Genomic DNA, 13,266 nt, shown 5'->3' with positions numbered 1-13,266 from the left:
TAAAGAAAATACGACATACAACCCGCTTACTTGTCTGAAGTTGTCTCAAAAGATTAACTAGGAAATAATAAAAAAACAAAGCAAAACTGTAAAATATATTCGTTTATTTTCTCATATGAAAGGATATATTGAGAATAAACATACAGGACTGAGCACTACATGGTATAAAAATGCATCACAAAATACTTGTAAATATGCGTTGAATAAATATCTTTGGTGCATTTACTAGTGTGGTTAAAAAAAGAGTGCAAAAGTGTCAAGTATGAATAAAAAATAGTAATCAATAGGAATCACTATTGTTACATAAACGATAGTTATAAATCATTTCTAAACGCTGTGATAAAGAACGTTCATGACATTCAAGGTCCAACAATTTATTCCCATAATGCAGAATAAGGAAGTCACATCTTCCCCCCAAGCGTCATTGATTATTCTCCCTTACAATCCAAACAAGACACTGTTGACTTTCAGCCGGCCTCTCCATTGGCTCCATTGCACATTTGGATGTCTGTGCCGATTAGATCAGCTCTGGCTCTGAATCCAGCCCTGATTCCTTGGCCTATATTCACAGTGTTTCAGGGAAAGAATACTAACGTAAGATCAGGTCCGCCATTTCCATAAAGTCAAATTAATCAGATATTCATTATGATATAAAAGGCCAAACTGATCCTAGATCAGCAGTGTGTGAACACAGGCCCTGGTTCTGAGTTTAACATCAGAGCTGTGCAGACTGAACCATGGTCAGGTGACAAGGCTTGCACAGCACCCTCCCGTCCAGTGGATGGCAGCCATATTCGTTTGGTTCTGGGGAGAGCTGAGTACTGCAGACCTAAAGACGGGAATATAAGGGAAGAGGCTGTAAGATGCAGAGGCCACACAACGTTTCCTCTAGGAAAACTTTTTCTGGATGCTTGAACTGTGATTGGGAAGGACTTAACCACAGTTACCAATGTGCTTGCTCAGATCGGCCCACAAATACTGAAAACACCCATGGTAAACTACTGTACATGTCTCTGGTCCCTGTACCGTACCTCACAGCGATAGCAATCCTCGTGGAAGGAGCGACCCAGGCACTCCACCGTGTAGCTGTCGGTGCCGTCCTCTCTTGGAATGATCAGCTGCTGGCATGCGCTGCACCGGGGAGCGTATTTCCTACACCACGGAAATCGGTGAGACCAAAGTGTTTCATTATGTTATTCCATAATATGAATTCACCGGTTCATTGTTCTGAATGACGCGATGATCAGCAAGCCCACTCAGCCAAAACAGAATGTGGAGGTTTGTGCAGCTGTGTGTGTGTTCACCTGTAGTAATCCTGTAGGCAGTACACTTCCCCAACCTCTCCCTGAGCAAATCTCTGCTCTCCGATCTGTTGGCTGCACGTTGAACATATAAAACAATTTGGGTGGTAAACTCTCTCCAGTGCACGGATAACTTGGTCTTTAATAACGTCTCCACAAGCCCAGCAAAGTTCCAAACTGGCCTGAAAGGAAAGAAGATCGTCATCATCTTGACAGTCATTTAAGTCAACATTTACTACACATACCGTTTTTCTCCACAGTAAGTTGATCACACCTGGTAGCAGTCCTCACAGAGTGGTATTCCTGCCTTGTTATAGTACATTTTACCAGCCAGAGGAATGTGGCACTGTCTACACTGGAAGCAGGTGGCGTGGTATGTCCTGTTAAGAGCCTCTATGGCAGCTTCACTCAGCGCCACAGGCTTGCGGCAGAAACCACACACATCTACAAAGCAAAGCACATATCAAATCAAACACACATCAAATCAAGCACATATATCAATTCAAGAACACACAACAAATCAAACACACACATCAAATCAAGCACACACATCAAATCAAGCACACACATCAAATCAAGCACACATCAAATCAAGCACACATCAAATCAAGCATACATATAAATTCAAGCAGACACATCAAATCAAGCAGACACATCAAATCGAGCACACACAACAAATCAAGCACACACAACAAATCAAGCACACACAACAAATCAAGCACACACATCAAATCAAGCACAGGTATCAAATCAGTGTAAAATGGGAAAAGGGCCTGTATGACAGTGGGATGGTGTCCCTGATGTGTTAGCAGGGTGCCCAGCGTCCAGCCCCCAAATTTACAGACACACTTTCACTATTCACTTTACCCTTGGTCTCTGCTGTCTCTAGATGCTCCTTTGGATGGCTTGGGATCCACTGGGATGGTTTGTTGGGGTCCCTCCCACTAGAGGGTGCGCTTTTCTCTGGCTGTCTATCTGCTTCAGAGCTCTATGGGTAAAAAAAGGGATTATGTCAAAGATTCTACAGTTGCATGACTAATCATTTTTTCTGGCACACAGGCATGCTATTCTTCAGGCTTCCACAATAGTGCCATTTTAAAACAACACAAATAAAAATACATGTATTGGCTCTCTCCTAAAATGAAAGGATTTTGTTGCTTTTTCTCCATGGATGGAGTGGGAAGAAGGCTACAGTTCATGACAATGGAGAAAGGGGCCCCATTCTCGGACACAAAAGTTTGTCAGCAAAAATACATGAATTCCACAGTACTCCAGAGAGGGGGACACTTCATGTACCCAACAGTTCTGCTCTCTCTTACCAGCCAGCTTTTTTTGGGTCTGTGTTGTCGACAGAGAGATGGGGAACAGTAAACACAATGACAGGGCATCAGGGAGGATAATGTTTCCCTGTGATCAACAGTTTAGATAATGTCCATGACAAATAATGTAGCAGAAAAGAGATGTAAAGCGGGTGCTGATGTGTTTTTGTCATCCACTCGTATCCAAAAGACAGCTGTGTTTCACTCACTAATCTGTATTACAGATGTATCCATGTAGTCTACTTAAATTGTTTTATTTCACACTACAGAGTCTCCACACAAGGTTTCTGGCACCTAAATTATCAATATCAGTATATCTCTGCCTAGCTATACATTGCTGGATACATTTTCAATACAACCATTAAGATAAGTGGGTTTATGAGATAAATAAATGGCCCTGTTACAAAGTAAATCAACATCTAAATTGCGCTTATAAGTGCTTCTGGATAAGAATGTCTGTCAAATGACTAAAATGCCAGTGAAAAATAAGATAGCCTGGTCTCAGATCTGTTTGTGCAGTCTTGCCAGCGTTAAGGTGGTTGCCATGGATTGCAATAACAAGGGAAGTAGAGCCAGTCTTACTAGTTGGTCAGACACTGGTGGTCTGTCTGGGGACTCATGCTGGAGGAGGGGGGCAGTGTGGGGTGCTGGTATGGGTGGAGGAGGCAGGAGAGATGCAGGATCCTCAATCAACTCAGTGGCCACAGATAGGACAGAAGGGGGAGGGGGAGGGAGGAGCTCTGTGAGGAAGAGAGGTTCACTAGTTTACTTTTACTTTTCTCTCTGTAGATCTTAACATTGGGGCAGTACCTTTAGCACTGTCGACAAAATCCCAACCCTGCCTGGTCACATCATTTTCTATTAATGTATTCTGTTATCATTCATAACAATTAAAGATTAACATCTTATATCTGGATTTCTTCATGGTAAATATTCCTACTGTGTAATGAATGCATTGACTGCTCTTGGTTACCTTCAGGACCTCTGCCAGCTGTGGTATTTGTGCGCTGTTTGACTCCCAATCCAAGGCTGAGGTCACAGGTCACTGGGCTCGGTGGAGGTCTGGATTCTGAGGGTCTTGCCGGGGAAGGTGTTGCGCTCTGGACCCGGCTCTGTGTCTCTACCTGGGACCCAGACGGAGCTCTCTCCCGCATGCTTGTGGAGCCCTGCTGAGTGCCGCTGACACTGGGCTTGCGGGTGCTGCTGGCGTCGGGGTTGACCCGCTGGGCGGACGTATGTGGCGGGTCATTGGCGGTAGCGCTGTGTGTGCGTGCATGCTGGTGCTGCGTGACGGTGGCTTTGTAAGGGGGCGCCAGCGTGATGAAGACGGAGGACACCATCCTCTTTTGCGGAGTAACCGACGCCATTGCGCTAAAATGCACAGGAAGCAACGCACAACAGTCCGTGACATAGAACACACCCAACGAAGACATTGTTTATTTGCATTACTTCACGCTGATATAACTTCCCACTGTAAATGGTGTGTGTGGGACAAGCTAGCTATACAGTGGTGTAGTATTGACCACTGAAAAGCCTGAGGCCCAATAGTGGCACATTCCTGTGGGAGGAATGATGAGAATGCATAGTCAGAGTAGCATTTGAACACTCACCTTTACACTCAGACTGACATGAAGCTATTACGACATGTAAGCCTGCTCTTTGTTGTGGCACATTATATTTAGACTGCCAGGAAAGAAATCATTCATAACCCCCAAAAGTGGCATTTCATATATTTGGTATACTGTGTGAGTTCTTGAACCAGTCCACTGACCTTCGCCTTTACATAGCACATATAATCTGCCATAAAAGCATTTGTAGAATATGTGTGAAAAACATACTCAAACTGAAATGAATACATAGTCCGGGCATGCCTTCACACACGTACACACACACAAACCAGCAAAAAGCCTCACATCCTTTCTGATACCAAACTGTTCTGAAATGAGTCCCTACTCACTTGAGTAACCGTGCAAAACTAGAACCCTTCAACCTTCTTCATTCCTCTACGTATCACCTCAGTGTCATTACATACCTGACTGAGACAATGTAGAGGTTGGCTGTGTTTTCTCCCCGTTTCCTCTGTCCCAGTCGGCTCCTCTATTGTCACTCCTAAAGCCGCCACTGAGAGGGCGAGCTCTGGCAGAAAGAACAGCTATCTACAGAAAGCCACTCCTTTCCCTCCTGTTTCCTCCCTCTCCCTCCCTCCTTCTACCCCTCCTCTCTCTTCCTCCTCCTCCTTCCTCTCCCGCTGAATGACAACACCACTTTCCCAACCGTAAAAGGTGAACAGTTAATCACAGATAAAGTGTTGTAATAAGCATGACACATTCTGACAAACACCGTGGAGCAGACTCTTTACCTCACGCATAGTCACGCACAAGCACAGACTCTTTGCCTCACGCATAGTCACGCACAAACACAGACTCTTTGCCTCACGCAGTCACGCACAAACACAGACCCTTTACCTCACGCATAGTCACGCACAAACACAGACTCTTTACCTCACACATAGTCACGCACAAACACAGACTCTTTACCTCACACATAGTCATGCAAAAACACACACGCTTTACCTCACGCATAGTCACGCACAAACGCACACACCCTTTACCTCACACATAGTCACGCACAAATACACACGCTTTACCCCACACATAGTCACGCACAAACACACACGCTTTAACTCACGCAGTCATGCAAAAACACACACACTTAACCTCACACACAGACAAACACACATTAGTAACAGTATCGCAGAGTACACACACACCCACACTACCCCCCCTTTTCCTCTCCTTTTTCTTTTGAAATCCAGCAGGATGTGACTATACCTGCCTTCCCCAGCTCCTCTCTCTGTCAGTATCTCCTACTCTTTTCCTCCCCCTCTCCCTCTCCCCCTCTCCCTCTCTCTCTGCTTTCCCTTATTGTTTTGTCAGTTAATCGAGTCGGCCCTGTCTTTTTTTTCTCCTTCCCCCTCATTTTTCTCTTCCCCTCCCCCACTCAGTCCTATGATTCACTATTGCTCTCTCATTTACGCTTGACTCTTGGTGTCTAATGTAAATCAACAAGAATGCATCGCTTCTTCTCCAGCACTGGACACGGTGAGTTAAAGAAAGTAATAACCTACTTCTCATCCCGTGTAGATTCAAACCCTGTTCTCAATCACTATTTAGAGTAATAGGAGCAGTGAATGAACCAACACATTACAGTGCAATGAATCATAGCAAAAAAGGAAAATGGTGTCGATAGAGAGAGAGAGAGAGAGAGAGAGAGAGAGAGAGAGAGAGGGTGAGAGAAGGAGAGAGAGAGGGTGAGAGAGAGAGAGAGAGAGAGAGGGTGAGAGAGAAGGGTGAGAGAGAAGGGTGAAAGAGAGGGTCTGAGAGTTCGGAGAGATCAGCTCTGTTATGGTATTAACCCTCCTCCTGAGCCTGTCTTTATCAGCCCAATCAGCAAATATTTGGCCGTTGAGTCGAGCGTAACCTTGTTCCAGAGAATACGTCTGGCAGAAAGGACAGGGCAGAAAAAAACAACTGAATGTTGAAAGATAGAGGAGGGATCAAACATGGAGGGGAGAGAAGACAGAGGTAACAACTGAATCAGTGCAGGGGTGTTTAAACAAACAGTCTGAGAGCGGCAGAGACGTGACGGGGGGAACAAGAGAATGGAGGGAGAGTGGATGGCCCTGCATGAATATTACGGGCTGAGGGGCTGAAGAGGAAGAGCGAAAGAACGAGAAGAAAGAGAACACGATAGAGAGCAGAGAGTGAGAGAAAAGGAGACAGACAGAGAAGAGAAGTGGAGACCAGAGGGATGGAGAGAGAGAAAGGAGGGTAGCTGCTTGAAGGGGAGCTGGGTCACGGGGGTCTGTGTTGTTCCAGTGTCTGAAGAATGGAATGCTGCGCAGTGATGTCACAGCTTCGGAAGGGAGCATGCCCAGTGATGACATCAGCCCCTAAAATCTAAGCCCATCCCCCATAGCCCCCTTCATCAAGATCCCAGAAACCCAGATGCAGAAGAAGAGAAAACTGACAACACAACACTAATACTTGTAAGCAGTGATGGCCATGGAGGAAAAACAGCACACAAAATGTTACATATAACATAAAATGGCCTTTTGGTTTATTCAGTAAGAATAGAGGAATTCCCAGGGAAACACAAAACTCAAACAACAAAGTGGATGGTGATGAAAATTGCACAAAAAGTGCATGTTTGTAAGAGAACAGAAAAGGTATAAGCAGGAATGATTCAGATGACCACTACTGTGGCCTTTGCCAAATCCAAAACCCTGCTCTTATGTGTAATTCGGTTACACGTCCACATATTTAAAACTCGAACCACAGCTCTGGTATCATAAACCTAATGTTTCATTTCTCCATTTCAGTTCGTTGATAAACATGCTTCCTGTCTGTACTTCCTGTCAGACTGCAAATCGCCCTGAACAAGACCGTCAGCTAAACGACAAGAGTGTACTAGGGTTGCCCAACTAGGCGGTTGTTTACTCGTTGTTTTTAAGGTTCAAGGTACACCCAGTGTAGACAACAGTTACCACACACCTCCCCCTCTTCCCTTTGACCCTTTGCTTCTCTCGGTTTTCTACCTCTCCTTCTGATCTTCCATGTAATCCTCCACTCCACTTCTTATGACGCTACCTTCCCTCTGGAGGTGTAGTCACTAACAGAAGCACGGTCAGGACAGAACGGTGTTCCTGGCTTTAGTGGACATGAACACTGCAACGTCAGTGTCACACCAAAACACTGCACCTCAGTCACTTGGCCAGAGAACAGACTGTGTGTTTGCTGCTGTAGTGACCACACCCATGTAACACCATGGTTATAGACTGGTTAATTATTCTGAAGAGACAAGGCAAAGAAGGGTTAGGTCCCTCCACATTGGTCCAAAGTGTCATAACAACACCCAGTACTGTCAATATTTGAATGTTTTATTACATGAACAGTGTGTCCGCGACAAATTAACGTGTGCTTAACATTTCCATGGCAATGGGGCAATTATTACTCACCAGTATTACTCAGTGTAATGATCCTGGGGAATACTGACTGTGGATTCAAGCTCAGAGCACAAGGTTTATTTTAAAGGCAACGGTACAGATCCAGGTAGAGTAGTCAGGGGCAAAAACGGGCAGGAGTCAAAAACCGGGATAATCCAAGGAGAGAAGGCTGAGGTGCAACAGGCAATGTCAGGAGGAAACTAGGTCGTAACAAAAGGGTTCCAGAATACATTGTAAAAATGTTGGGTTAGTAACGCAGGAAATCTAACAACACCTCACAAAGCAAAAGCTGCACTGAACAGAACTAAATAGTGAGAAACCAGTGGGAAACAGGTGAGTGAACAGGTGACCAGGATTCCTGGTGAGTTGTGTTCAAGGGATTGGTGCCGTGATCGTGGTTGTGAGCTGGATCGGGGCATTACACTGGGACAGACAGGCTAGGCAGATTCCTGTAGCTACATGCATGAGTTGTTTGTGACTATAAGAGCTAACATGAAACAGTGACTGGTCTGTGTTGAGGAATTCCGCAAGTTAGTCTCTCTGGGTGTCACCTTGGGATGACACGTTCGGCCGTGCGCTGCTGGAGTGACGAACATATCTGCTGGGAACGTCTTCTTCCCCCTGAAGGAAAGTATAACACCAGTGAATGTCATGAAACAGAATACACAGCGAGGGGGGCTGAAAGACAGAGTGAAAGAGAGCGTCAAAAGGACAAACAAGGAGAGACGTGCACAGGCAGAGGCGGTGACCTGGGAAAGTGTCTGGAGGAGATCCTGAGATAGAAGCAAGCAGGCAGCTTCCCCCAGGCAGGCGACGAGGATGTGGAGCGCATCACTCCACCAGCCCACCGTAAGCATGAGCACCAGCAGGCCTCCCAAGCGCAGGGCCACCGTGTGCAGCAGGGTTTTCCTCCCTGGGGGGCCAGTGGAGAGAACCAGTGAGAAAAGAAAAAGTGACACTACGGGCTGTTTGGCCACACACAGTGTGGCAGGGAATCTGGATTTAAAAAAGGTATGAATGAATAAATATTAATCTGCGTTCAGGAAAGGGCAAGTATGTTTGCGGTTCTTGTGTTTCTGATCACACTTGGACATTGATAACACCGGTAACTTTATATAATATTTTAAAAAATTGTCCTAATATACAGTACTATCTCCTGCTGTACATGTTCTGTTTATATACTGTTTATACAAACCACATATTAATATTCTGAATTCTAACAGAATAGTGTATGACGGGGGTATTCAAATCTGGCCCTTGAAGCCAGTTCCACTCCATTCTTTCATTGCAACCCTCTACTCACAGACTTATTCAGACTTAAGACAACAGGTGGGTCCAATTAATGATGAGGTAGAACAGAAAACCGGCAGGCTCCGAAACCCGTAGGGTAAGATTTGAATGCCCCTGGTGTATGATATAAACTTTAGATTGATGACTGGATGAATTTGTCACTATTTGACTTTTTTCTACATTTTGTGTATTCATTTAGCATTCTACTGCAGCACCGGAGCCGTGTTATGCAACCAACAAACATTGGGTTTGATTAAATGTCTGACCACTAAGGAGTTTAACGCAGGTCCAACTCTGGTTCCGATACATCACCTTGGACATGGACCACCAACAGGGTGTAACAGATGGTCAGAGGTGTCCAGAACTTAAGAGACTCGGCCTCTGACAGGAAGTGGTGGTGCACTGTGGCGAGGGCAGGCACGCCTGCTATGGTGAAGGCCACGACCACGGCCCTCTGCAGTGAGGGGAGCAGGGAGTGGCCGGAGCTCAAAAGCATGTTGCAGACCCCGCAGTAGCGCTGGGAGCTGTGCAGGAGGTAGAGCCTAGAGACATGGCCCCAGAGACGGGTGCAGTGAGCCGCCAGCAGCCAGCTGAGCCCGGCTGCCAGGAGGAGGCTCAGAGAGCGGTGTGGAGCCCCCTCCTGGAGGTAGTGGAGACTGCAGCTCAGAGCACAGCCCAGGGAAAACTGGCACTGAACCATGAGCTGGTTATTCCCCTGGAGGACATCCTGGACACGGGGACAGATGGACGCCTGATGAATATATTAACGGACAGATGGATACATTGTCCAACATAACATGTTAAAGGAAGAATTAAATACCCAGTGTCAGCCAAGTCAAAACACAAAATAACACAAGTAGCAAGAAAACAAACTACAAAACATGCACTGTCCATCTGTGTGGGTGTTTGTGTGCATAGGGGGGTGTAAGTGTGGGTGGCCGCGAGCGTGCGTGTGCATGTCTCACCGGTCCTACATTGATCCAGGCAATGACAGCCCTTAGGGAGAACTCCAGGACCAGCAGCGAGGAGACCCGTGGGCCTACCAGAGACAGGATTCCAGTCAGGAACCAGAACTGAAGAGCAACACTCAACCCATGTCCCCCTAGCCGGCTTCGGCCAGCTGTAGGTGAAGAACTGGACCTTTCCCCCTCTGTAGTGTCCGCATCAAATTCAGAACCACTTCTTTTGGGGAGAGATTCAGGAATTGCTGAATAACATTCACATAAGCACTATAGCATAACACAGTTCATTAGAGGTAGAAAATTCATGAAGCCAGGTTATTATTTGCTCAACAGACTGCATTAAAACAATATAGGAAAAACTGGTATCTCACCTGGACGACTGACAGTGTAGGTGAACTCTCAGGAGATTATATAGCACAGAGATTCCACATGCACCAACTAGACCTGATGATTGCGGCACAAGCACAATCACACACAGACAAACATGTAGGCACACAAGCGCACACGTTACCATTATCATCACCAATAACGTTCCTGAATCCTGAACACGGTTGTATTATTATTGTATCATTAGTGGGGTTTTTTTTATTTGACAACAAGAAATATAAAACCGGTGCAATACCGAGTGTGAATAGATAAAAGCCGTATTCGCTTACCTTGAAATACACTATCTAAAGAGTTGGAGTTAAATGGCAGCCAGACTGGGATTCGCCGCAGCCAGTTTGAGAGAAACATTATTAATTATTTTCTGACACGATCTTCACATGTTTAACATCCGAGGCTGGAAATATCGTATTGGTAATGTCGCCAAGTAGGATGTATTCAAACAATGTCCTTTCCCCCACAAAAGGAACCAATAATTTTCATTTTTAAAGGGTTGATAATTTCTGTGTTTTCTCCTCCACGTTGAAGTTTCAAAGGTCGTATGATAGGGGTCTGTGTGACTCCCGTCTTGGGGTTTATTCATTTCATGATCAAAAGAGTTACTCGATAGGATTAACGTTAATGCAATGTCCAAAACCACTTTGTCGACGGTTGTTCGAAATTGCATCAACTGAGTAGCCTACACTTGATTACATTTGAGCTTTTAGGAAATCCATTATCAACAATGAGATTGGCCTAGTTTCGTCTGTACATTTTTTACAAGTGAGCTTATTTTCACTTTCTGTTCTAGCTCATCCCGCAAAAAGGCTCTATTTTTATAATATTTTTTTAAATAATATTTTATCCACAGTATTTGAGGTGTGCTGCAGAAAACAGACCAAAATTACATCGGACTCGCCTCAGTTTTTTTAAATGAATTTCTACATATACAGGCTATTGATAGAGACGTTAGGATAAATACAGGAAAGAGTATTAGAAATGTCAGACCATCCATTGCTGACCAAGGGCTAAGATGGTCCAGCGCTCTTAATTTATGTTGTAAACTACATAATTGAAACATGGACTTATTTTTTTGTTGTTTTACAAAATGTTTCCACAACAAGATTCTGATGTTACTTTAGGCTATTTATAACATGCTTAGAAAGGTCTGTGAAGTATTAGTCATCCATCCACGGAGGTCCCTCTAGTGGGAAAAGGATATTATTCACATTTTGAAGTAGAAAGACTGTTTATCATGTCATATTAATGCTAAGGGCTCAATTGAACAACATAGGGTAGGCCAACTACAGTTACCTTATTTCAATGTATTTTTCATTACTTTCGTCTTTAGACACAACAAAGGCATGGCATTTGTTTTTCTGAGAGATACTTGTTGATCTAGGTTTTATGCAGTTGGACTTTTGACCTTAACGGTCTTTAAAGGCAACAAAAAGTTTCCATGAGCAACACCAAATATAATGCGATGAGAAAGATGCAAGACTTCGCTCTCAGGTTTACTTCCCGCTATTACAGCGTGGTCGCCATGACAGAGAAGTTTAGCATTGTGCATTAGTTGATCTGGAAGTTGACCCAAATTGTGAGGCATCTATGCATTCGAGCAGACTCTGCAGGTGGAAACTCCGCAGTCCGCTGGCTAAAAGTCATACTTCCGTTTCGTAACTTCCTTTTAATCTAGTAGGTATAAACCACGCAGGTGACACCGGTAATAAAATTATTTTACTTTAGATTTATAAAGTTATCATTAAAATACATGAACATTTTCAATCAATGTCAAAATAGCTAGCTACTTAGTAACATTATTTGTTTTCAAACAATGTTAATCGATTATCCAAAATATTCTCTATACACAATACTATTAATCATGGAATTGTTTTAATGGCATCTTTACTTAATGGATGCCTTAAAGTTATTCTGAAAAAAACCAGGATGTTTGTGAATTAAACTGTCCAACTGTCATGTGTTTTTAAAATATATAAACCTATTAAAAGAGTCTCCAATGAACATAGTCTATTGACTCTGGATGGGTTACTACAGATATTAACCAGTTTATTATACACAAACATGACTGGTAGTACATAACTTAGTTTTACTAAATTCCACATTATGTTCAATTCACCACCTGGTAACTTGCAAATCCTTGAGGGGTGTGGTGAGCACTCAGGAGTTTAGACAGCTGGCCTTCTTTGGCTGGGTGGAGAGTATTTTCGAAGTAGTTACAAAAGTCATTACATTTTCAGATACTAATTCACACTTATCTTACAACTCTATACTGTTAAGTATAATTAATAGTTTTTGACAGTTTAAATGTAAGTTAGAAATAAAGTATATTCCCTTATCAAACCTGTGTTCAGTGCGGCAGAGCTACAGCATTATAATATGTTAGATGACAGTGGATTGATATATGACAGTGATCGGTCTGCTGTTAGCGTTTCACCTGTTTCATGTATTATGTTGTGTTTGGTTGAATTGTAAATATAAGCACATGCTCATTCTAATCATTCTCCCTCTGTTCTTAATTTAGGTGTGGTGAACCTCAACAAGAGGCCCAGGGCTGTAAGGGGAAAAAACGTGTGCCCTATTTGAGATTTAAATTTGCAGAGACTACAATTGCATTTGTAAAGACCCTGGGGATATTTTACAGACCCCTCATTTCCTGGACAGTGCCCAGAATGTCAATTTCAGGGCAGGAGAGTGCACTGTGTATTCCACTTTTTGTATTCCTTTATTTATGCAAGTTGTCTCATTGAGATAAAATCTCTTGTTACTGCACTTTAAAACATTTTAAGAGTTGATTTGGTGTTGAGCTTGAATAATTGGGAAATTGTCTGATAATTTTGGCATATCTATGCAAATAATGTAACCATTGTCTTTGAACATCTACAAATTGGTATTGCCTTTTTAATTTTTAGTTTGTTTTGGTGTCTAGCTTAAACAACAGTTCGAGAGATACTGTTAGTAAGCTATTACTACAGTAGTAATGTAAATGTAATATTCATAATCAATAA

The 13,266-nt window shown here is 43.6% G+C and overlaps 2 protein-coding genes and 1 long non-coding RNA gene across 6 annotated transcripts; 1 reads left to right on the top strand and 2 right to left on the bottom strand.

Moving 5' to 3' along the window:
- Positions 1 to 358: 358 nt before the first annotated feature.
- On the bottom strand, positions 359 to 4,813 carry fblim1 (filamin binding LIM protein 1). The gene is made up of 8 exons (XM_010880950.4): positions 4,653 to 4,813; positions 3,594 to 3,991; positions 3,203 to 3,360; positions 2,169 to 2,289; positions 1,576 to 1,745; positions 1,305 to 1,483; positions 1,032 to 1,152; positions 359 to 829 (listed from the first exon to the last, which is right to left on the bottom strand). Exons 2-8 carry the CDS (start codon positions 3,985 to 3,987, stop codon positions 716 to 718), a joined length of 1,257 nt encoding a protein of 418 aa, XP_010879252.2. The 5' UTR covers positions 3,988 to 3,991; positions 4,653 to 4,813; the 3' UTR covers positions 359 to 715.
- Positions 4,814 to 6,000: 1,187 nt separating this feature from the next.
- LOC105016846 (transmembrane protein 82-like) lies at positions 6,001 to 11,704 on the bottom strand. 4 transcript variants are annotated; one of them, XR_002198074.3, is made up of 6 exons: positions 10,534 to 11,704; positions 10,249 to 10,321; positions 9,881 to 10,097; positions 9,228 to 9,642; positions 7,638 to 8,538; positions 6,001 to 7,470 (listed from the first exon to the last, which is right to left on the bottom strand). XR_002198074.3 is itself a non-coding variant. In XM_010880949.4 (6 exons), exons 1-6 carry the CDS (start codon positions 10,610 to 10,612, stop codon positions 8,157 to 8,159), a joined length of 1,038 nt encoding a protein of 345 aa, XP_010879251.2. In that variant the 5' UTR covers positions 10,613 to 11,704; the 3' UTR covers positions 7,546 to 8,156. The 4 variants fall into 4 exon arrangements, 3 of the variants coding, with proteins under 3 accessions (XP_010879251.2, XP_010879250.2, XP_019911175.2); XM_010880949.4 differs by lacking the exon at positions 6,001 to 7,470 and having other exon boundaries at positions 7,546 to 8,246; positions 8,375 to 8,538; XM_010880948.3 differs by lacking the exon at positions 6,001 to 7,470 and having other exon boundaries at positions 7,546 to 8,538.
- On the top strand, positions 9,959 to 13,051 carry LOC109616811. Its single transcript, XR_002198075.2, has 2 exons — positions 9,959 to 10,041; positions 12,783 to 13,051. It is a non-coding gene; the product is annotated as an uncharacterized LOC109616811 (long non-coding RNA).
- The last annotated feature ends 215 nt before the right edge of the window (positions 13,052 to 13,266 follow it).

The sequence above is a fragment of the Esox lucius genome, chromosome 17 (assembly GCF_011004845.1).
Source record: "Esox lucius isolate fEsoLuc1 chromosome 17, fEsoLuc1.pri, whole genome shotgun sequence".
In the NCBI taxonomy this organism is placed as follows: Eukaryota; Metazoa; Chordata; class Actinopteri; order Esociformes; family Esocidae; genus Esox; species Esox lucius.
The sequence above is the reverse complement of the archived record's forward strand: the minus strand, read 5'-3'. Positions and strand labels throughout refer to the sequence as shown.

Coding starts and splice junctions, on each gene's coding strand:
- fblim1 (XM_010880950.4), bottom strand. CDS start 3,987: ATGGCGTCGGTTACTCCGCAAAAGAGGATGGTGTCCTCCGTCTTCATC. Junction 2,290..3,202: donor CACCAGTGTCTGACCAACTA/GTAAGACTGGCT, acceptor TTTTACCCATAG/AGCTCTGAAGCAGATAGACA. Junction 830..1,031: donor AGGATTGCTATCGCTGTGAG/GTACGGTACAGG, acceptor TCCCGTCTTTAG/GTCTGCAGTACTCAGCTCTC.
- LOC105016846 (XM_010880948.3), bottom strand. CDS start 10,612: ATGTTTCTCTCAAACTGGCTGCGGCGAATCCCAGTCTGGCTGCCATTT. Junction 10,322..10,533: donor TTTAGATAGTGTATTTCAAG/GTAAGCGAATAC, acceptor CGCAATCATCAG/GTCTAGTTGGTGCATGTGGA. Junction 8,539..9,227: donor GTTGGTGGTCCATGTCCAAG/GTGATGTATCGG, acceptor CTGGCCCCCCAG/GGAGGAAAACCCTGCTGCAC.